Source organism: Ursus arctos, unplaced genomic scaffold, assembly GCF_023065955.2.
Source record: "Ursus arctos isolate Adak ecotype North America unplaced genomic scaffold, UrsArc2.0 scaffold_12, whole genome shotgun sequence".
NCBI lineage: Eukaryota > Metazoa > Chordata > Mammalia > Carnivora > Ursidae > Ursus > Ursus arctos.
Genome location: NW_026622786.1, coordinates 51,742,067 through 51,765,063, shown reverse-complemented (window position 1 = coordinate 51,765,063; position 22,997 = coordinate 51,742,067). Strand labels below are relative to the sequence as shown.

Sequence of the window (22,997 nt, the reverse complement as noted above, 5' to 3'; positions counted from 1 at the left end):
GTCTGAAGACGTTCTATACAGGAAGTATGTGAAAAGCATGGGCTCTGGAGTCAAAAGATCATGCTTCAAATCCTATCTCTAGCATTTACTAGCTATTTGACCTCGGCTAACTTACATGACTGTTCTAAGACTTAATTTACTTATCTGGAATACAGGGATAAAAATGGTACCTACCTTACTGGGTCACCGTGAAGATTAAATGAGATAATGCATCTGAAACACTCCACAAGGCACCTGCTGGGTAGTAAAGATTCAATAAATGATGGCTTTGTAATAGCATCCGCTACATCTTTGCAAAAATATATGCCCTTAGGTTTGATCAGCTAAGTGATTTACTGAGTTTTTACCTACTCAGCAGTGGTGATGGGAAAGCCAGTGCTTTATGTGGGGGGTGTTTAGGAACTTGTGAGTGGTAGAGAGTTGACTGTGCCCAGTGGAGGACAAGCAAGCAGTCTTTCATATTTACCTCACTTGGGTAGGGTTGTGTGTTTGTTGTTTTTCTCAGTCCTTTTATATTTTGAAGAAAATTATGACTCAAAGATTATGACTGGTTTTCCCAAGTATGTTTCAGAGCCTGAGAGATAAGGAACTGTTTCTGTGACCTATAGAAACGTAGTCTCCTCCTTGGCCCCAATTTCCCTCATCTCTGAATGCTGGCCACAGGCCAGGTGGAATTCCAGGATTATAGAGAAAGACGTAGCCGGGTGGGTGAATATAGTAGGTTATTTTTCCCCAAGAATTACAAGACGAAATAAGCAGTTTTACGAGGCAATGACACTGTTTTGCAAGATGAAAAGGATGTCGAGTGAACCTTCTGCCAGCAGTCCAAGTTCAGTTAGACGTGTTAGAACTGTTTTCTGTAACGACAGATTGGCTTCTTAGACTTGTTCATTAATTTTTGTTTCGACTTTTATCGCCTCCTGAATTAGAAGAATTGTCTTACACTTCAGCGAAGTGCATCAGAGCATGAGTTCCTCGGTGGCAAAACAGTCAGATGTTTTCAAAACAGGATGCTTTGGCTCTGCGTTATAAAAAGAGGAACGGAAAGAGAAACAGTATAGCAAGGAAGAAAGCGAATAGCCTCAGCAGGGTCCCCAGCCCAACAACGGCATAAACACTGACCTATCTTCCTGACCTTCACTGTGGCTCAGTTCCTGACCTCGTGTCACCAAAGCCAACCGACGTCATTGGAGGAGGATAGGAGGAATGGCGCAGCTGCTGTGCGGGTGACTAGAATTTCCTGTCTCCTTCCTGACAGACTCAGTCAGAAAAGTACAGAGTTGCAACAACAGTGACTGAGGAAGGACCAGCACAGGCTACAAAACAATCCTAGTGAGGCGTAGTTGTGACTGACAAGGACAGGGAGCTTTTACTGAGAAACAGAGTCTCTCGCCTCAACTTTTCAGGAGAAAGTGTCAAAGGGGTCATTTGTGCCCAGCATGTGGAAGGTTTTCAAAAGAAGAACAGCCTGTGGTATGCAGCAAGGAGCTATCTTCACGCAACTTGTCACTATCCTGACTTCCCCACCAACACTCTCCATTCTCCTGTTCTTTCTTGACTGGCTTTGCCCTGGGGCTGTTTTATGTGGAGGACAAAGGTTTGGGGCTCTGTCTGTGAAAATGGATGTTTCATTGTTGAAAAGAGCAGTCCTGCATAATATCAGTAGTCTCTTTAGAATGAAGCCTCAGGACCTAGCACTTCAGTCCATGTTTGCGAAGGAAATCTGTAAGATAAGAACGGGAGATAGAAGGTCCTTTTGCTTTGAAGGTACCATGGAGTCAGCTGCAGATACCATCACAGGGGAAGTGAGTCCTTCTGGCTACACAGGTTTATTTTTCCGGTTCTTCTGGTGTGTCTGTACCGGTGTATTGAAAGTAAAGTCAAATAATTGCCTGTGCTCGTGGGTGGGAAGGAATAAACTCATGTAATTCTACCAGCCTGGAGCCACTTGGGACTCAAGCTGCTTGATACTGGAATGTGACCGTGACAGGCTGTTTGCCCTGCACTTGGGCGAGTCATTTTCTACCTAACTGAATAATCAATAAGTATGGGAAATGTCAGATTCAGCAGAACCAAAAAAGAAATAGATCTTCTTGGCCAACACATTCATCTCAGAGCTATGCCGGGAAGATGATAGGCAGGTGACCAATCACTGGAGGGGATCACTTCTACTTTTGCCCCAAATTATATGATACGACTAGAGCATTCCCACCCTGAGGGCAAGACGGTCCTTTTCCAGGACGCTTTGCTTTAAGAGAGGCCTAGCCTGGTCTTCCTCCAGCTGCTCTTTGCTCCAGGAGGTGGGGAGCCGGTGGGGCCGAGGAGCAGCTCTGGTGCCTGCTCCAGACAAGACTGCATCCACTGGACCCCCTACATTCTCTGCCCAGTGGTTCTGAACCCTGTTCCAGGGCCTGTACAGGCCGCTTTCCTGGATGTGCTGCAGGAATTTACACCCTTAGGCCCCCAAAGCAGCCAAGAGGCAGAAGTTGGGCTTGGAAGAAGTGTGTGAGAGGAGCTTGGACAGGCAGCTGGTGGCAGAGGATGTACGAAGGCCTGCCCATGAGTTCCTTGAGGAAGAAATGGGACAGGGCACGGTCCCAGCTAGGTCCCCATGCACTGCCATAATCAAGGAATTCAAGAATTCGTATTTCATGCTGGCCTTCCAGCTGCTAGGCAGGGACGTCTGTTGAGGCAGGAGTATTGGAGGTAGCTCGATTCAGATCTTTATTCAGACGTATGTATGTGGCCCCACATGTGTTAGAGGTGAGCTGGATTCAAGGGAAGAATAGGAAGAAAATCAGTTCTGACAGCCTGGTGGGGCACTTGAACATTTTCAATCCAACTTTTCTCTCTTCACCCTCAGATTTATATAGAACTGGAGGCAGCAAAGGGAAAAGAGCCTAGGTAGAAGACATGAGTTTGAAGTCTAGCTCTGCTTCCATTTAGAAATATTATCTTAAGCAGTTAATTCATTTGGAATCTTTGCCTTTCTTTATCCACAAAACAAAATAGTTGGAGAAGACTGTGTCCATGGTCTCCTGCAGCTCTTGCATTTATTGTTGGGACAGTAAGAGTCGGCAGCCAAACTACTTTTACAGGTGTCTAGTATCTGTGCAGACAGGGTGCTAAGCCCCTGACCTACATTGTGTCATTATTACTCCCAGCAACCCTTGGAAATACATACTGTTATTATCTCCATTTTACAGTAAAATGAGGTTTAAAGTGTTGAATTACATTGCCTAAGGTAAAGAAGAGAACAGGATTCACACCCAGGGCCATCTGACTCACCATCAGTGATCCCAGTGGGACCGATAAATCCAGAGAGGTATTTAATAACTCTTACAAGGGAATTTTTCATTTCTGGGAGGTCTTATTCTTCTAACTCTGGCCGTCATTGCTTGTTTAGGTCTGGTTCAGAATCGTAATCTGCAGTTACCATATTCTGGACCTCTAGGCCAGCCATTAATAACCTTAAACTCAGTTGTCCCAGCTGGGAAGCAGTGTCCGTTAACAGATAAGAGGGAGGAGAATAACCATAGCTATAGAAGATGGTTGTAAAGCACTCATCAAAATGTAAATAACTATTAAACTAATCTGCTGCTTCTAGTGGACCCCTTTGCTAAATTCAAGATCTATTTGTTCCCCTAAATTCTCTAACATGGCCTAAGAGAAGACAGTGAAGTTTTGTTTAAAAGACAACCAACCCCCCCAATTCCCTTTTTACCTCCCTCCCCAACATAAAAAGAAAATGGAGAGAGGCTATTCTTTTTCTGAAAATTATCATCCAAAAAGTTGGAGTAATTTCGTCATATATTACATCCTTTCTAATACATGCCCCAAGACCATGAAACAGAGGAGCGATGCTTCAGTAGCAATAATTAATACAGGGAAATTTCCTAGAGGTAAGATACTGACTGTCTGCATTAGACTTTGTCTTCCAACAAAGAAGAAAGAGAGGATTAAGCTGTTTGTTTATCTGGCATTATTTCAGTTACTCTTTCTATGATAAAATAAGTTGTATTATTGAGAGTGTAATTGCATGTTCTAAGTTCTGCTCTTTGAAAACTTAACAAATCAAAGATTTTGAAAGTTTAGTGCTTTGTAATAAGTTTGATTTTTAATCTATTTTGCTTAAGTTAAATATTTCTTCATTGGTATTTTCAGAACCATTTCCTTCATTGAGTTCTAATCCATTCACCCCAGTCTTTCTGCCAGTTCACTTGGAAGTCCCCGAGTGATCAATAGGAGTGAAGTCAGGGCACGTTACCTTTGATCATTGCACCCCTGACTAGCTGGGAAGACAAGATCATATTATCAAAATCTGATAAATAAATCATTTTAAGGGGAGCCTTTCTCTCCATATGGAAAAAAAAAAATCAGACAACTAAGTTTGGAGTATCAAATAGAAATCCGGAACACTAGTTGTAAAAAATAGAGTTACAGTATTTTCATGGAGTAAACGTCTGTTTCACATTTTTTTATACTTCTTTCTTGTCTTTTATTTTTCTTTTTGAATGTGTCCTAATCTAAAAGCTTCCAAAATCGATGCCATTCCTATCTATGAAAGAAAACCCAAGGGCGGAGCTTAGCCTTGTGCTCTTCTTCCCAAAATTTGACTCCTGAGTGACAGTGTGCTCAGCAAGGGTAGATACATCAGCTTTCTGGAAGCCAGGACTGACCAAACCAAAGCTCCGAGGGCAGACTTGTGCCACAGTCAATAGATTTCACACTCCAGAAGGCAGCGTGCCAACAGTGGATGTGCGTCTCAGCACATCCCTCCACTTTAGCATTTTTCAGGGACCTGCCAGCCCTCTCTGTCTTGCCCATTTGTACGTGATGTTTCCCTCAACTGGTGCCAAACTGTTTAGTCTCCTGGATATTTTACTGTAACTTCCTTTGTTTGATTTACTTTAAAGTAGCCAAGTGTTTCCACAAAGAAAGGACTGTTAAGTTATTTAGAAATGAAGAAGACAGTAAAACTTCTGTTTCTTTTGTTTCTGTTTTGGGAAGTGCCTGATAATCTTCTTCTCTTTAAGAAGTACCTGATAGTCTTTTTCTCTTTATGAAGCCGCGTTTAAAGGCTGCAAATCAGGCGTTCCTGCTCATCAGTCCTGTGGTTCCTTCTGCTAATTACGTGCAGTTTAAAAATGTACCACCTTTGAAACCTAAAGCCTTCGGAAATGGAAGTTTAGTGAATTTATTGAAAATAAATTTCATCTTCGTGGCTCAGTTTCACTTCTTTATATTTTGTAGCTGTTCAAAATATGGCAGTCTTGAAAATGTTCCTTAAAAACTTTAAAGTTCCTTTCAGCCTTTGTTAGCAGCACAGTGCACGATGTTATAACCTTCAGCAACTGTGAAAATGAAATTTGAGTACAGATACCGGTCATAAAAGTGATTAAGTGATTAAAAAATGTAGATTCAGGACAAGAGTTTTTGTCACTTGCTATCTGAAAAGGTAAATTTTAGTAACTTATTTTGGAAAAGAAAACAGTAAGAAGTTATCGTTAAATAAAAATACCTTTCCAACTCAGCCATCTATAAAGCTCATCAGACAGGGCAGAGTGCAGTGGTAATTTGGAGACTATGTAATGTCTTTGGTCAGTAAGGATGGCGAAAATTGATAAATCAAGCCAGAAAAAGATTGAAATATATTCTTTCCAGTTATAGTCTCACATGGCTGCATTAAACAAAATCCTAGAACTTTAAACCCAATAGGGAACCGTAGATATCCTTGATTTGAAGACCTTGTTTTATAGATGAGGATGATAAAAGCTGAGGATTAAATATCTCATGTATTCCAAAGATCTCTGTAAAATATAAAACACCATCTAAATGAAATATAATTTCATTATGACATGACTTCTGCAGAGTTGCAAGGTTAATCAGTGGAAGATGAAGGTAGTAAAATACAGGTACGATTACAAATCTAGTTTGCTGTTCATCTTCAGCAAAAGCCTGATTACACTTAAGAAAGACATAGGACGGTCCCTCTGTCAGTTGCATTGATTTTTAACCTTCTTTCTCATTGTCCTTCTTATTACTTTTCTTGAGTAAAAGCTATACATGTCTTAGCCACTTCAAGTAAAGAGAACTAATTTAGGAAACTTGTGTGCTCAAAATCCAGAAGGAAATCATTGGAATGGATTACTTTAAATGCCTTTGGCATTGCTGGGTTTTTCTTTTTTTTCCCACTTTTTACTGTTTTATTTCTAAATTAAAATATGTGTATATATCATCAAACTATATATATGTATACTATCAGGAAAGAAAATCTCATTTTACAAAAGTAGCCAGGATTAACATTTTTATCCTTGAGTATTTGAAATGATACTCAAGGTGTAGTAGGTCCTATTGGCCAAATGGTGGACTTCCAACTTCCTCTCTTCCCTTGATGTCAGAAGACCTATTGAAAACCTGGCTTAGGAATATAAGTAAGAGTTTTATGATAACTTGAGAATGAAGAAATACAGACCTTTACCCTCTCTTGCCATACCATTGCCTTAAGACTTCCCTCGGCTCAAAACATCATCAGGCCTATACTATGAACCTACTCCCGGTATGCCACACTTCTTGGCTTTCTTTTTTTGAAACCTTGACTTAGGTACTCTGACTTTGATCAGATTTTCATAATTCATTTTCTTACCTAGCTTATTGGTTAATATCATAGCTAATATTTTAGTTCTCTGAGGTTTTATTTATGTCTACTCCAGATGGAAAGCTCTTGAGGCCTGCAGTCGTGTCTTGGATTTTTTGAGACTCCATGTATGTTCATAGTAGTAGGACTAAAAAGTGTCAGAGTCATAGCTCTATTTCTGTCTAATGGTCAGGAGAATAGCAAAAACAAATGAAGGTTTTTGTCTGTTGCTGGTAGTTGATTTGGGGTTTATCTATTCTAAAAAGGTCTCTGAAATTCTTCTTGAGTTGGTCGTTTAAGAAATGTGTTGACATGAGGAATTTTGATGGATACTAGGACAGGTAATGACCTCACTACTGGGCACAGCATGATATTAAAGATGGAAATATTTTTTAGTGTTTTCAAAAAATTTAAATTCATGGCACATGCTTAGACTATCCAGTGGTAATATGAATTTCTGGTATACTCTTGCACACCCATTTGATTGTGAGAACCTAGGGACTCTGATAGATCACTAATGAATAGTCTCCAACCTCTGCTCTAGATGGTCCACTCATAGCCCAGACAGGTCAGGTTAGCCAGCCAGAGGCTACCCAGCTACCCAGCTGAGAGGCCACAGTGCCCTCCCTGCCTGAGCCCCTGTCCGTTTGATTGCTATTGCCAGCTCCACTCTGTAACTGAGTCAGAATGATTTAAATATATCTACATTTACCTGGCCAAGTCCAGTACATCATTTATGTTTATGACAGCGTGAGCTGTCACTGAATTTTTCCCTGCTGTATTTTAACACATTCAGGATCTAGTTGCACAAAATTCATTTGCATCTTTCTTACCCATTGCATGGAAGATTCCCTGATAATATCTCATAGGGTTTACCAGTATGATTTTTAAAATATTTTTAAATCAGTATAATTTAATTTCAAAGAATTTATCTAATTTTGATTACAATAATTAAAAATACTATTTTGTTAATACTCTCCTTCTGTATGAAGATAAGGTCATTGTCCAATGCTACATTGTAGATGGGGCATAGAACAATTTTCAAACTAAGAAAGGCCATACGTTGCTTTTCAAGAAACACGCTTCAGAGCCCTTAGTAAATCCTAAAATAAGAGAGCTTTACCAAAAATAAATAAAAACATCAACCCCTGGACAGGAATGGGTTCTTTTTCTTTAAAGCGAGAGAATGTATTGGGTTAAAATGAGTAAAATACGATCCCTTTTTCATAAAGGTAATAAAAGACGAGGAGACATCAGTGAGGAAGAACTCAGGAAAGATTTTTCTGTTTTGATCACTGCTTTTCAGATCTAGCCCTGTGATCCAGGACTGCATTGCCCAGAGAACTCTGATTCTGCCTGAGGGAACATTAGTTTTTTAAGGTCCTTTTCTTCACTGTAAAGCTTATTTGCTCTCAAAGTTCCCTATGGTCCTGGGATAGAGCATTAAATAAAGGACCACTTTCTTTAAGTGTATAGCTGTTTGTTAGTTTTGTGTTGCCAGATCCAAGGTAGCAAGGTAAGGAAACATACCTGAAGAGGGCTTTCCTGCTTACACAGAGCTCTCCCTGCGTGATCTCATTCTGATGCTCACCAGGAGGAAAGTATTACTATATCCCCCTTTTCAGTGTGAAGCAGGAGGCAAGGGATAGCACTGATTTGGCCAAGCCCGTCCGCTACTCACTGCTGATGCCCTAGAATCAGACCTTGCTCTTTTTGCTCCAAAGTCAAATGATTTAAGAATCAAAATTAAAGGGAAATCCACAAGGTTATTTAGTATATTCTTATATGATTTGGTAACAAATCATATAATCACAGACTTTGAAAGCTGGAGCTCAATCAAAGTCCCTTCTCTTTTTCAGGCCTCAGTTTAGATGTTATCTCTTCGGAGAGAACTTCTCTAATTATCCTAACCCAGTACCTTGCCGGTTTTACAATCGGCTATCACAATTTATGATTTTGATTTTCTGTTGTGGAACTTGGTTTTTACTCATCTCCTCCCTTAGACTGTAAAGTTACTGGAGACATGAATTGTGTCTACCTTGTTCGTTATAGTAGTCCCCAGCGTTTAAAAGAGCTCTAGACACATGGTAGTCATTCAAATAAATATCCCTTGCGTAAGGCTCCGAAATATAATCTAATTCGTCCAGAACCAATGATGTTGTTAGCCGCAAACTCATTAGAACCCAGGAATCCTGTTCCCTGTTGCACTACACCGTGCCACGTGCAGGTGTGTGCCATGCCCAGTTCATTTTTCTAATTGTCCAGCTGAATGAGAAACTCTCGTCTGGTTTACAGTGAATCTTCAAGTACCCTCAGAAGCTGCAAATGCTTGCTCCTGAGCCTTCTCCCAAATTCAAAGTCAGATAATGAAGAAAAAAGTCATCAGGGTCAAATGCTCTTTCCTTGTGAACAGAAATGTGAAGCACATTGTGGGTGTTGTTTGGTCCAGCATTGGGGCATTTGATTTACCTTTCTCTTGGAGAGTCTGCATCCTGTGGCCAAGGATCTAAGCCCTTCGGAGACTGGCCATGCACGCTCAGCTGGGAGCATGCGTATGAACACGTGCTGTGTCTGAAACTCAGCCACTCTACATGTCTGTTGTGTCTGGAGTGTAGCCGTTGAGTCCTTCTGTCATTGTCTGGTTATATTTTTTGTTCCTGACATATTGCTGATACTCCTCTCACTGTTCTCCCATTCAATTAATTCAGATGTGTTACTGGACTGACCTCAGCTGTGGCAATCTGAGCAAAATGAATACTTGGTGCAGTTATCCTTACGTCAGGCAACTCATGGCCACTCATGGCTTTGGTTAGTACATGAACAGTTCCAAAGTCTTTTAGTTTCTTAATTTGAGGAAATTGGCTAAGTCATGGAATCATGAGTGGATAGAGTTAGCAACAGCAAGACATGTCAGAATAGGCTTTTTTTTTTTTTTTTTTTTTAATGATACAGTTTTAACACCAGGCCGTTTTGAGTTATGGCTTCATTTGACGGGCTTCATCTATCTTCCTGGCAATTCTGGTTTACACTCCTTAGACTAGTGAATAATTTAAATGTCAACCAGAGAGCCAGAACTTCTGTGAGTAACTCATGTGTCATGTAATCAGAATGACATAGGACTGCGTCACACCTGCAGTAGCTTATTGTGGGAATTCTGTAGTTAATTATACCAGCTACTGTCAACTACAAGAAGAGTTTAGATGCCAGAGAGCCAGCTGAAAGCTCCACCCAAATGCAAACCCACCTGAAAACTGTACCTTTTAAAAATCAGAGACAAAACTGGGACCCCTGGGTGGCTCAGTCAGTTGAGCATCTGACCCTTGATTTCTGCTCAGGTCATGATCTCAGGGTCATGAGATCGAGCCCTGCAACGGCTCCTCACTGGGAGTGAAAACCTGCTTGAGATTCTGTCTCTCTCTCTGCTCCCCCCCACTAAATTAAATTAAATTCAGAGACAAAACTGAGAAATAAAACATCAGCTTCAAGTATAAATCCTGTGGCATGAAGGACAGGTGCTACAGACACTTTGCCAGTTCCTTTACATATATTATTTCTAACCTTCCCATTTTAAAGTTGGAAAAACAGTCTCTGAGAGGCTCAATGACTTGCCAAGTTTCTCAGACTAGTAGTTTATTTCCAGACTGAACTGGATGCTCACCTGATCTGATGGCATGTTCGTATGATGGTGAGTTTGCTGTTAGAGTCCTCTTTATGCTGTTAGATCTCCCCGGGCAGGCCAACTATAACCAGAACCCCCTCTGCTTCATGTATGACCTCTACCTCCAACTCTGAAACTACTCTTATAAGCCTTCCATGAACCGACAAACTATACGTCTCGAGGTGCACTGTTGTACAGAGCACTCATCCATCTAGTTTAAATTGTGGTAGCTAACAATAAGAAAATGAGATACACAATGCAATTTTTTAATAGAATAAAATTAGATAAGACCACTATTTTCATCCTTTATAGTTTAAAAATATATTCTAGCCTCCACCATGTGGCAGATTCTTCTCAGTTTGCAAGTGCATAGTCTAGTGTAGGGATTATCAGAATGCCAAAAGAGAGAACACGTAATTTTTCAGGGAATCAAATGATATGTCTATGTAGCCCGTGGGTTTCCTTTATTTATTAGATGGTTCCTGGGGTTGATCTTATAAATTTCCAGCCCTGGGAAACTGTTAATCCAGAAATAGTGATTTCCACAGCAGGCTTTGAAGCACCACGTTATCTTTTATCTCAAAGGGAATGTGAACATAGTTAGTAGAAATCAATATAATTAATATTAAACACAATACATGTCACATGCTGTATTTAAAGGGGTAGAGTAGTAATCTCAAAAACAAGCTATGGTAGATTTCTGTGGCTGCAAAAATATTGAGAATTCTAATAAGGTAATACTGAGTGCAGAATTGTAAACAACCCAGGAGATGTTACAGAATAAAACTGAAAATCGGTTTTAAAGAGAATCATGACCAAAGCTTATGGGGTTATGAAAAGAAAGCACATGTTTGGGGGGTGATTTTTCTGTTCTGCGTCAGTGGCTTTCAAGTCAGATATGAAGGTCTTGAGGCAAAGGTCTTGTTTTCTGCTAGTTAATAGAGGGTACTAGACTGGATGGTCTATGGGTCTGATGCATGGTAAGATTTCTAATTTTAAAATTATAATAAGTTGTAGACCTTCTGGCCGTGAAGTGGTTCAACAGAAACCTTTGTCATCTGGTTTGGAATCACATTAACACCCCATGGCCCTAGAACTGGCTTTAGAAGCTTAAGATTAAATATTAGCCGTTATGCACAGAAAAAAATTATAGATCGCTTAAATGCAAAAACAATAGGGTAACTAAATAGTGTGCCTCGATCCCTTGCTTTTTCTCAGTTGCTGCAACGATTTATGTCATCTGCTGAAGAAAGGCCTTGCTGGCTTTGTCAGGCCAGCACCCCAGATTTGCCAACATACCTCTTTTTTTTTTTTTTTTTTTGGTCCATTTCTATTAACAGCCAGATTAAAAGAAAAGGCTCAAATACGTAAAATGATATTGTGAAGCTCTGGTAACAGATGCAGTGTTGCTGTGTTTCTCACCAGAAGGGAAGACCTCTGTGAAAAAGTACAAGTTTGAACATTTTCAATTATCTAAAAATATATAATACTTCTAAACCTGACACGATATGAGTATAGCATTTTGAAATCCAGTCTCTTTAGGGAGTATTTGGGACGTGAAATATCTAGAACACATTTATACTAAAAAAAAAAACTGTTGTTTGTCTAAAATTTAAATATGTCTTTGGGTATAAATATACTACTGCCTTTTGTCTATTTAATTGTGTCACTGCAGCAACTTTCGGAATTAAGGGAATGTTAAGTCATGAGAAGTGTCTCTAAACATTCTTAAGGGAATTCGTTAGGGTGTAGGAGAGGTCAATTTTTTAGTGTCCCCGTAATGTGTGCCATATCTCCTCTTGAAAAGTTTCAGAAATTCCAAGAAAAATGGACCGCAGATCGGTAGGAAGAAACAGCTAATAATTTTGAGGGCTGTTGGAGACCTACTATCAAGTTGTAGAGTGTTGTGTTTCGATTCTTTTGAGGTTGTTTTGTTTTGTTTTGTTTTTCAGTTCTGTGTATGAAAGCCGTAATGGTCTGTCCCTCTTTTGACTTTTAAAATGTCACCGGAGCAGATACTTGTCCTTTAAGCAGCAAGGGGAGTTTATTCAATTTTAGCTTCATCATAAATACCAATGTTTTGTTGCAGAATATGCCAGAGACGTTCGTGCTTGTTTTCATTCTCTGTTTGTTGTGCATTTCTGCATCACTGGGCAGTTAAGAAGAGAATCATTCCATTCTGGTGTGCTTAGATGAATTTTGTTCTGATGTGGCACATGGACAGTTAGAATGAGCTAACTTTATTCCCTGGTGTATCAACGGTATGCTCCCGATAGGCACAAAGCAGACCTTCTTTTCTGGGATGGCGCACCATGGAACTCTGGTTTCTAGTGGAGTAGATGTTAATGGATAACGAGTTCTTCTATCCTGAATCCTGTTACCAACTCACTCAGTTCAATTTCATCTTCCTCTCAAATAAGAGAAAAAGGTCATTAACGCAACTGTGACATCAAGTTTCAAACAGATGGTAGATAAGGAAAGATCAAAAGGAGACAAGAGATGGGACGCTCACTGTCAGATGATCTGAAATGCTAAGAGTTGTGGAAATCATGAGTTTGATAAAGGGTTCTAGAGAAAGCACAGTATATCCCTGGTGTTTTTGTTTACATCAGGTTCTGCAAAGGTGCTTAGCAATTAGAGGTCTTCACGTCTGCGGGTCTTCTTTCCATGTGAAAATAAGGGTATGAAAGAAGCAATGTTTTGGAATCAGAAAGAACCTTCGAAATTAGCCATTTTATAGCTAAAGAAACTGTGCCCATCACTAAAAACAACCTGAGCCCCCCAAAGTCAGTTTATCTTACCCAAGATCATACATGGAGTTCGTGCCAAAACTGAGACAGAGACGAGCCTTCCTGACGTGCACGTTGCCCTGAGCCCTTGTAACTCCCTCTACCACCACTAGCATTCTGAGGAAGAATTTTCAGTCCCTTTGCTTTCCTGATGCCCAGGAATTCTGATTAAGTTGTGACTAACAAAGTGTAAAATATGAGTCAAAATGCAGTCCCTAATAAAGTCATTGTGACTTTAATGACTTGGGCAGTTGTTTCATACTGCGAAAACAGGAAGGTCCCACACAATAAGGCGCCTGTCTCACAGATGGGCTCCTGCGTAGACGGCCACCCACAAGGGTAACTGCTGGAGCGCTCTTCCTCTCTTTGGCTCCTTTTTTTTTTTTTTTCCTTTCTTTCTTTTTTTTTTTTTTCTCCACACGGTTTTCACCTACTGACTTCAGCATGAGGTTATCAATGAGAAGAAGGTGTCTGTTTATCTAGCTTTGATCAGCTAAAGATACATTGGTCACTAAAGATTCACTCCTCGGTGACATGCAGGTCACCCCCTCCCAAGCCCAGATGAGTCTTAAAAGTAGCTCTTCTACGTGCTTGATACTAGCCCCTCATATGATTACTCTTTTATTTTATTGTTTTATTCTTAGAAACATAAAACCCCCAAGTTTTAGAACTGGGATGAATCTCTGAGATCCTTCTACTCTGCCTCCTGTGCGGTTAGTGTAGCTAAGACCTTTTTACCAAGAGAGCTCCTAAGTGCCTTGTGAATCTTTGCACAAAGCTCAAACCAGTCCTCTCATGAGAAAGCTAGAAAAATGATGAAGTGTTCCGTCCTGTCACAAAAACAAAAAACAAACCAAAAAAACTGGCTCCGAAGAAAATAATCTCTGTATGTAGCACTGAAGGTAAAGAAAAATCGAAGCCATAAAACCACATGTTCGTATCAAGTGTAATTGAATTTCAGGTTTGCTACTATATATTTTAAATAACTTCCCACTATTAAAGGTAGCCTATCCAGAGACATTCACGTGTGATTTTATAGAAAGATGTGTTCGAGGCAAGCAAGATTACAACATTTATAGAGAATGATATCTTTTTCCATTTTCAAAAAGGAGCTGCAATTTCTAACAGTGTTCGCAAGTCTAGTGGCAGGCATAAGCTTAAGGAAGCAGTGGAGGAATTTGTGTTACTAAGGGTCCATTCACAAACTTTGCTCGTCTGTACTCAAAAAGGGCTTTGGCCATTTCCTCTGGGGACATTATTTCTAGGTAGGCTCTAACAGGATCTTCTTGTGAAGGCAGATTCTTAACAGAAAAATAGGATCTGTGTACGTTAGGTAGTAAAGACAACATTTATCTTTGAAATAGTGTGCTTCTCTTTGTGGATTTCTCTACTGCATTTGACAAAATAAAAAATGTCCATTCCCTTTCAGTCCTGTAACTGCTTGGGACACGGTGTCACGGTTTCACTTAGGAGCTATTTTACTTTCCTATTTAGACTGAACACCCAACCTGATAAGTAGACAGGGAGATTGCAAGAGTCTTGGAATATCACACTCTGGAGGCATTAATAAATGCTTCTTTTCCATTGTTGGTGACTTATTCTTACAGGCTGAAGCGTTTCCAATTTGGGTTGTTTTTCTCAGTAGTATTGAGAGAGTTTTGTTTTCTGGGAAATATCAGTTGCTGGTGTACTGTGTCCAGTCTACAGGAGACAGCCGCGGAACTTGTCATAGAATCATGACAGGTTCAGACTGAAAGGTTGAGAGCTGAAAACCATGCATCATTTTCATGTTATGTATGAGAGGTGAAGTGACTTCACGGGGCTGTTGGTGAGAGCTGACAGTGACAGTCAGGATTTGTCAACTACATTGTGGCTAACTCTGGCTCAACAGGAACAGTTCTCATATGGGGTCTGACCCTGAAAACCCAACTAAACCAAGTTTCCCAGCTGTCCCCTTTGCCTTAACCTCAAGCACAGTTCCTGTCTGCTCCATCCCTTGATGTGTCTCATCACACAGGCCAGCACTAATCATACTGATGGTCTTCTACATTTACTAGAATGCAAACGATGCTCCTGTCTGCTGCCTTTCTTGGTTTATACTGAGCCCAACATAAGTGGGCCCTTCATAAATGCCTTTTGATGAGAGCAGTGATGGCCTTAGTCAGTGTGGTTGGGCCCTCCCTTATGGAGGAAGAAAACCAACATTGTTGCTAAGCAGCATTTTAGGATTGGGTCAGTTTCTGACCCTGAGTGACCTCCCTATGCCTACCTCATCATGTTAAATGCTTTATGGTTACCTTAGGATGACCTGGCTTTTTGGTGGCATTGCCGTGCCCGTAGCGAAAGACCCATAGAGCAATTTTAAGCGTGAGAAGGAGGGAGGTGGTATTCATCTGTCACTACTTACATAGCTTTCTCCTCCTGTAATCAATGCAGGAAAGGTGAGGAATTTGGCTCCTTCTCAGCGCTGTAGCTGAGAGCCACTTCCCCTGCTCCCACGTTGGGACTGAATGACAGTGTTCCCCAACAGGATTTTTGTGGCCATGGGAAGTCATAGAAGGAAAGGAAAGAGACAAGTCTTCCCCTCCCTAGCCTTTAATTATTGAATTTCTACCCGCTCCTATATTCTAAGCAGAAGAGCCAATATGACTAGTAAACAACTGGCCCCCTCTTTCCAGACTAATATCTGTTATGGTCAACTAACGTGCCCTAATGTATCTGACTAGTCCTACTAGGATGAAAACGGATTAAAACAGTGGTTTTTTGTTTCGTTTTGCTCTTTGTTTTTGTTTTACTTCTCTGTCTTTAATGCTTTGCCTGGCATATTTTAGATGCTCAAAAAATATTTATCAAATACGTGATAAAATGGTTGTATTTGAACTAGTACACACCTGACTGACTCCAAAATCTTCCTGAATACTTTACCGACCAAAGGAACCAAAATGAGAATGGAGCGTTTGAATGTTACATTTGGCTAAGTCTTATGCAGAGACATAATTAAAGAAATCATCTGTCTCTGCTTTTTTTTCAAGATATGTTTGCAGTGCTCCAAGTACAGGTTCCCTCTTTGCCCAAAATGAGCTGATCAGTCGGAGCATACAAACCTGTCTTTTCCAGCTTCTAAGTCTTTAGCGAAAGTGCCTGACTTTTGAGAAGTAAAAATGAGAGGCCACTATGACCAAGCAGGTTTGTCTTCAAAAATAAAGAATTTGGAACTTACGCGATTGACTCGGAGTTCAAAACTGCATAGAGGTTCAATCAGTACAACACACTAGCTGAGACAATCGATCCCGACATCCCTGGTCACTGTTACTCACATATTGTATCATGGGAAAACACACAGACGCAAGCAGGGTTCCCCCAGAACCTCTCTGAGGACAATGCATGGTGCAGTGAGCCAGCAGGCAACAATGCTAAGTTGCGTTGCTCCTTGCTCGCAGCTAGAAAGTCCAGGTCTCCTGGGCACAGGCAGTGGCCTGACGGGGGCTCGGATGCTTGAAGGGGAGCCATTGTTGGTGCAGGATGCTCATTTGAAAGGAGAAAGCCTCACAGGAAAGAGAGCCAATTGCGTGTGGGGGCTGTTGCCATGGTGCTTTGCTCTTGCTTTAACATGCTGTACTTGAACTTCTGGGAGTCCAAGGGTGGGGTAACAGAGAGGAGGGAGATGGAGGGGAGTGGGATGGGCCTGGGAAGCTCACTGCGGTAGGACTCTCCTCTCCGCCTTTCCTCTTGCCTGTGCTGAGGCTGACAAGGAAAGGGGGCGGGTGGGGGCGGGAGGGCAGGAGAGAGGGGGAGATGGAGTCTGGAGGAAGGGAATGACTTTCTCAACATGCCCTAGATTGCTAAAATGAAATAAAATTTAGTTTAACTCCTAAATATTTCTAACATGAATTAGAAGATGTTTAACACTAAAATACCAAAACACTGTAGTCCTTCATAACCCAAATATGCAGCAAATGATAGCTTATATTTCCTAACACATTGTAGATCCCAGATTGAACGTGTTAAATTCATTTGTCGGATGCAATCTAATATGCATATTAATGAGCTGATGGAGTGGAGAAAACTGCGTTCTGCAAATGAAGTACTGTTTTAAAAGAAGTAAGTTAATTCTATTCCCACTTGTTTCATTGTGAAGTCTGAACGTACTGTCACACACCATCAGTGTGCAAAAAATCCTCCCAAAAGCTAGCTTTAAAAAAAAAAAATCTTTGTATTCTGAAAGCCTAGTCTGACGACAGGCGCAGTTCTAACCTGTTCTCAATTTTCTAAAAATGTTGAGAAAGTAAAGGACTCAAATGCACCAACACTCTGAAACCATTAGGACGGTCTGTGCAGTGGAGAGAGGGTTAAGAGCACCTAGCTGAAATGGGGGAGGGTACTGACTTCAGATTTACTTAAATATTCATGGGGCTTCCTCCATTTTAATCTTCTCCTTTTTAAAAGATGGCTGTGTTTCCCAGTCTGGCAACCCCTCAGGAAAGAAGAATCGCTCCTTCCTTGCAGAGTTGAGCTGAGCAGGACTAATCTAGAGTGGAAGCCCCTTCGGCCACCAGGACTATTCATAATTCATAAGTGCTGCAAGCCAGGCAGCTGAGTACATTTAGACAGGCTCTTGTTTCTTCGTGCAATTCCTGATTGCATTGCTCTCTCTGCCAGGAAAGAAGCAGGGAGCATAGGCTTCTTGTAAGAATGGAGTGCGAAGATGGGCTTTGTTTGGATTAGGAAATGCCCTAAATTTTGGAGACTTTGTCTTTTCTAAGTTTTGATTATTTTACCACTGAATCTGCTCCTTCTCGGCTTTCCCGGTCCTTTCGGGGGTGCTCTCTCAGAACAGTGAATTCTTTCGAAGGGATTTGTGGATTGTGGCAAGGAGAGCATTCCAAAATGCCTGAGGCAAACTATTTGTTATCTGTATCTTGGGGTTACATCAAGGTGGGTTAATTTGATTCTGTTATGTGTCTTTGATAGAATGTGAAACACGTACCTCTGTATGCTTTCTGCGGAGTAGAAAAACATCTGTAATGATTTAATTTGTGTTATCCCTTAGCCCACGGAGGCCGCTTACCGTATAATAAGGGCATGTTATTTTACATCGTATTTGAGTAGACTGTGCTGTATTTTAATCCTATTCTTTTTATGCAGCTCGATTTTTAAAGGATGCTTCTTTTTCCCCTTAGTGTTCTCTTCAACTTTTCACATATGATCTCCTCTCAAGGAGTATTTTTGAGTTAATTTCCAATAAATGTGTTTTAAGAGTTGTCACATTTTCAAGTGGAATGACCTTGACTCTATTAAAATTCCTTTCCCTATGTTTGCATCTTCAGAAGAAATCAGATGTTAATTCTAAGAAATCTTAAGAAAACCTCTTTTTTCCCTAAGGTGACGCTGGAATGATTTCGCGTTAAGGGGGTGTTTTGTAGAAGCAGTATCATTTATTTAATGGTATCTGCTCCTCTGATCTCTTGGTTCTTAGTGAAGTTGAAAACATCTTAAGTGATCGTTTGCTAATTTTTAGGTGATTAATACATTTTTCTTCTTTATATACAGTTCAAAAGAATGCTGAACCGGGAGCTGACACACCTCTCAGAGATGAGCCGATCAGGGAACCAGGTTTCTGAATACATTTCAAATACTTTCTTAGGTAAGATATTAACTGGGAAACCTGGCCCATAATTGAGATTTTTCAGTATTAATCTCTGCAACCCATCAGCGACATCCCTATGTGAGTTTGGAATGGGGTCAAGTCACAGAAAAAGCCATTTCAAGTAAGAACTAAGGAGATAACATTTAAAGTAAAAAAAAAAAAAAAGGCAGGAAGACGTTAAAAAAAAAGAGAGAGAAAAGAATGACATCAAAGACAGAAGGTTATTATAGGCTGATTATATTTCTATGTACCTCAGGTCACCCCTTATCCACCCACCCACTTCCATCTTGGCCAAGACCTCTGAAAGGGGTGGGGGTGGGGCCCGGCCAGTCATCCAAACCTGAGGGACCAGTCTGATGGCTCTTCTGACATAGTATTCTTTACATTCTTCCAATAACTGGACTTGGAGCAAAAGATTTCCTCTTAGGTGGTTTGTAAAAGATATGGTTGGAAAATAACGGTGTGGTGATTTGACCCATGGGAATAAGCTTTGGAAGTAATTTGACTATTGCTTTGCTAAGTTATTGCTTAAAGATCAATGGGAAGAAAAGAATCTTCCCATCTCTGAAAGATTTGGCTTTCTGCAAGCTGTATCATTATCTTCCCGATCTGATGCTTTTTATCTGTTGTGCTCTGTTGTCACATTGCTGGTATGTAACACCTGACACTGTCAGAAAAGGTTTGCATCAAAGAGCCTCAGCTACTGTCAGGCATCCTGTTGGATTACTCGGGATTTCTGATCTCAGGTTTAAAGTCATTCTACTGTATTGTGAACCTATTTGGATTATATTTTTCTTTAATAAGACCTGCAAAATATGCAAATCTGTACTTTAATCTAAAGGTAGCCTTTAAATTCTGATTCTGTTGACTTTCAAATACTGCTGAATTATGCCCCTTTCTAGAACTCCACTATGCAGGGAACCAACCCGTTCTTACAGCTGGACTTCACACCTCCCTTCTTTTTGGCATCGAGACACATTCATTAAATCCATGACCGTTTGCCTTGGGGCCTTATGGAAACACACACCTCTCTCTTCTGGTTTTATTTTTAAAAATCAGTCCTATTTCTCGAATTCCAAAGCGGTTTCTGCTGTCAGCCGATCAGTCTTTGATCAGCCCAGTGCAGAGCGCATGGCATTACCAGGCAGCAGGCGGGCAGGGGCACGATGAAGTGCCTTCCCCACTGTTTCCTTGGGGCGGGGGGGGGGGGGGGCTTCCACACCTGGTTTTCTGCAGCGCAGTTACAACACCTTTGTCAGGGAACAAAGGAGAAGAATTTTCATATAGCCTAGCTCCGAGAGGCAGCTAGAATCTAATTGAACAGCAAGTGTTACACACGGATCCCTTTTTCTTCATCATACCCCCTTCACTCCTTTGAAGACAGACATCTTCCACTGTCCCTGTCAGACGTACTCTGTTCTGTGCAACACCCAGTCAGTTTTCATACACTGGAAGTCTTACATTTTCCAGGTTAATGACTGTGGGAGAGAAGAACAAAGTCGAGTATTGCAAGAACTCATTTTTGTTCTCACAAACATTGCGTTTTAAAATGCCGGGGCTTGTCTGTCGTCTCGGGAGAGACTCTCAAGACTGGAGTAAAGCTGCAGGGGCACTTTGTCGTCCAAGACAGCACGGAGGCAGCTCTGTGCACCTGCGGTAGCTTTCACCAGCGCCTTGCCGAGGATGGCAAGGGCAGTTTAGCACGCTGATCTCTTTTTTATCATCATAAGCTATTAAGTGAGAAAGCTGATAAGATAATAAAGTTGAGCTCTCAGGGTCAACACTGTGTGTCTCAAGAACAGGCAGTTGTCAACGCTTTCTTGAATATTTCATTCGCAATTTGGCACATCTCTCGAGGAATACCAATTTTTTGGCTTCTTCTTATTCCAAAAATTAAATTATCAAGAACAGGTTGTGGGGGAAGGTGTTAGAATCTCAATTCTTAGAGACTCAGCCTTAGGAGGGCGTGTATGTGTGTGTGTGTGTGTGTGTGTGTGTGTGTGAGTGTGAACGCGTGCACGCACAAGGTGGTCCTGATCAAACAGACTAGACAGATTAAAATTTTAAATATTCTTGGGAAAATATAGGGAGAAAAAAAATCCCTTGTATCAACAAAAGATACATCAGTTGCCTCATCTGTACAATGGGAGCACTGGAATAGGCGACATTTCAGATCCCTTCCAGCTCTAACATTCTATGACTCTGATATGGACTGAGTTGATCAGTTTTGCTAAGACATACCTGGCAGTCTGAATTCTCTATAATGGACTGTAGGCTTGCAATTGGATAGTCCTAAAAAGCAAACAAACCAAACAACCAACCTTGCTTCCAAACTGCAAATGTGGGACATGGAACTCTTTTTTTTTTTTTTTTTTAAGATTTTTATTTATTTATTTGACAGAAATAGAGACAGCCAGCGAGAGAGGGAACACAAGCAGGGGGAGTGGGAGAGGAAGAAGCAGGCTCATAGCGGAGGGGCCTGATGTGGGGCTCGATCCCATAATGCCGGGATCACGCCCTGAGCCAAAGGCAGACGCTTAACCGCTGTGCCACCCAGGCGCCCCAGGGACATGGAACTCTTAATCCTATCTTGTGGGGTGAATATTCCTGGAGGAATATTCCTGGAGAAGCATGAATGAAGCCTTCTTTATAAACTGTCAGATCCACAAGGGATCTTATTGGCCTTGTAGTCTAATTTCCTCATTTTATGGGAGAGAAAACAGGCCCCGAAAGGCGAAGTGACCTAATCAAGATTACTTGGCTACCATATCCCTGAGCCAGAACTAAGGCTTTGCTATCTCGACTCCCAGACCTAAATACCCTGTCACTTTAACTAGGAAAGAAGGAATTGTTAGGAATTGAGACCATATAGAAGAAAATCACATCAAAGGGCGTTTAAGTGATAGCTATATTCTTTTGGAGAAAAGTCTTTAGGAATCATGATTGTTGGACCTGAACATAAAATATGTTTTTAACCTTTCCCAGCAATATAAAAGAATCTTGTCAGAGCACGGCAGCCATCTCAGTGAGCAAAAAATGGGAAGACCTTCGAGCTTTAAGTTAAAATTAAAGAGCATTTTTGCAATAAGAGCCATTGAATGTTAAAATGTGTCATCCGGGAAGGAGGGAATCCCTACTCCAAGGATCTGTGAAACTTGTGCTGTTTCCATCGAAGAGGATGGTGTCTAGCTGGACAAGTTGAAAGGCAGGCAAGAGTCCCTTTGCGAAAGCAGGCACTTACTGATACTTTTACATGACAATGAGCTCCAGGTTGCCAGCCTGAGGAAGTAAGGCAGGATCTGCAGGAAGGGAGCATAGGCAAAGCAAGATATTTAGATATGATATTATAATTTAGTATGTATTTTTACCGGCAGAGAAAGCTCATTCTTGTAAATCCCCGACTACGTCTCAAAAGCAAAAACATAGAATTTCAAAGATGCAAGGAAAAGAACTTAGAAAATTTGCATGATCAAATGCCGTGCTCTAGTAAGAAAAGCACTTCAAATTATGCCCTTAACAAGGGGAAATGAACCATGAGAGACTATGGACTCTGGGAAACAAACTGAGGGCTTCAGAGGGGAGGGGGGTGGGGGAATGGGATAGGCCGGTGATGGGTATTAAGGAGGGCACATATTGCATGGTGCACTGGGTGTTATATGCAAATAATGAATCCTGGAACATTGCATCAAAAACTGGGGATGTACTATATGGTGACTAATATAACAAAATAAAAATTATTTAAAAAAATTATGCCCTTAACAGTGTTTTGACATGACCATATTTTACATTCGTTTTGTTTGTTTGTTTGTTTCTTTGTTTTATGCTGGCCCACGATTTCCCCACTGTATTCTAACCATTCTGTGAATATAAATCCACTAAGTGTTTATGGTGATCCTTTGAGTCTGTGTTTCAGGTTATTTCCACAATGCCCCGGCTAAGCTTTTAAGAGAGGAAATTCAGAATAGGGAAACCCATCAGTTCTTCCAGTGCCTGCCTGTATAGGGAGACACCCATTAATGTCGAACTGGCGCTGTCTGTGAATAATGGCTCTCTTCTTTACTGCGATGTTCCGGATGCGGTAGCGGTTCCGCTCGATTACTGGCTGTTGCAAGGAATCTTTAGTTAACACGGGGGAAAGCTGCTAGGCCCACTAGAGGTTTCTCTATCTGCTGTGGCCTAGGGGAATTGGACAGTCTCTTAGATAACCAGACGTGAGGAATGGTGAGGAACGGGGTCGGGAAAGACAGGGGCTACTGTGACCTTTCA

At 41.1% G+C, this 22,997-nt stretch overlaps 1 protein-coding gene across 4 annotated transcripts in view; it reads left to right on the top strand.

Moving 5' to 3' along the window:
• The window catches only part of PDE4B (phosphodiesterase 4B), a 521,515-nt gene that overhangs the window by 484,234 nt on the left and 14,284 nt on the right, over nucleotides 1-22,997 (top strand). For all 4 annotated transcript variants that reach the window (XM_044383764.3, XM_057310592.1, XM_026497885.4 and 1 more), the window contains one exon: nucleotides 18,635-18,728. In XM_044383764.3, the coding sequence (XP_044239699.1) occupies nucleotides 18,635-18,728 (94 nt within the window). The remainder of the gene's footprint in view (nucleotides 1-18,634; nucleotides 18,729-22,997) is intronic.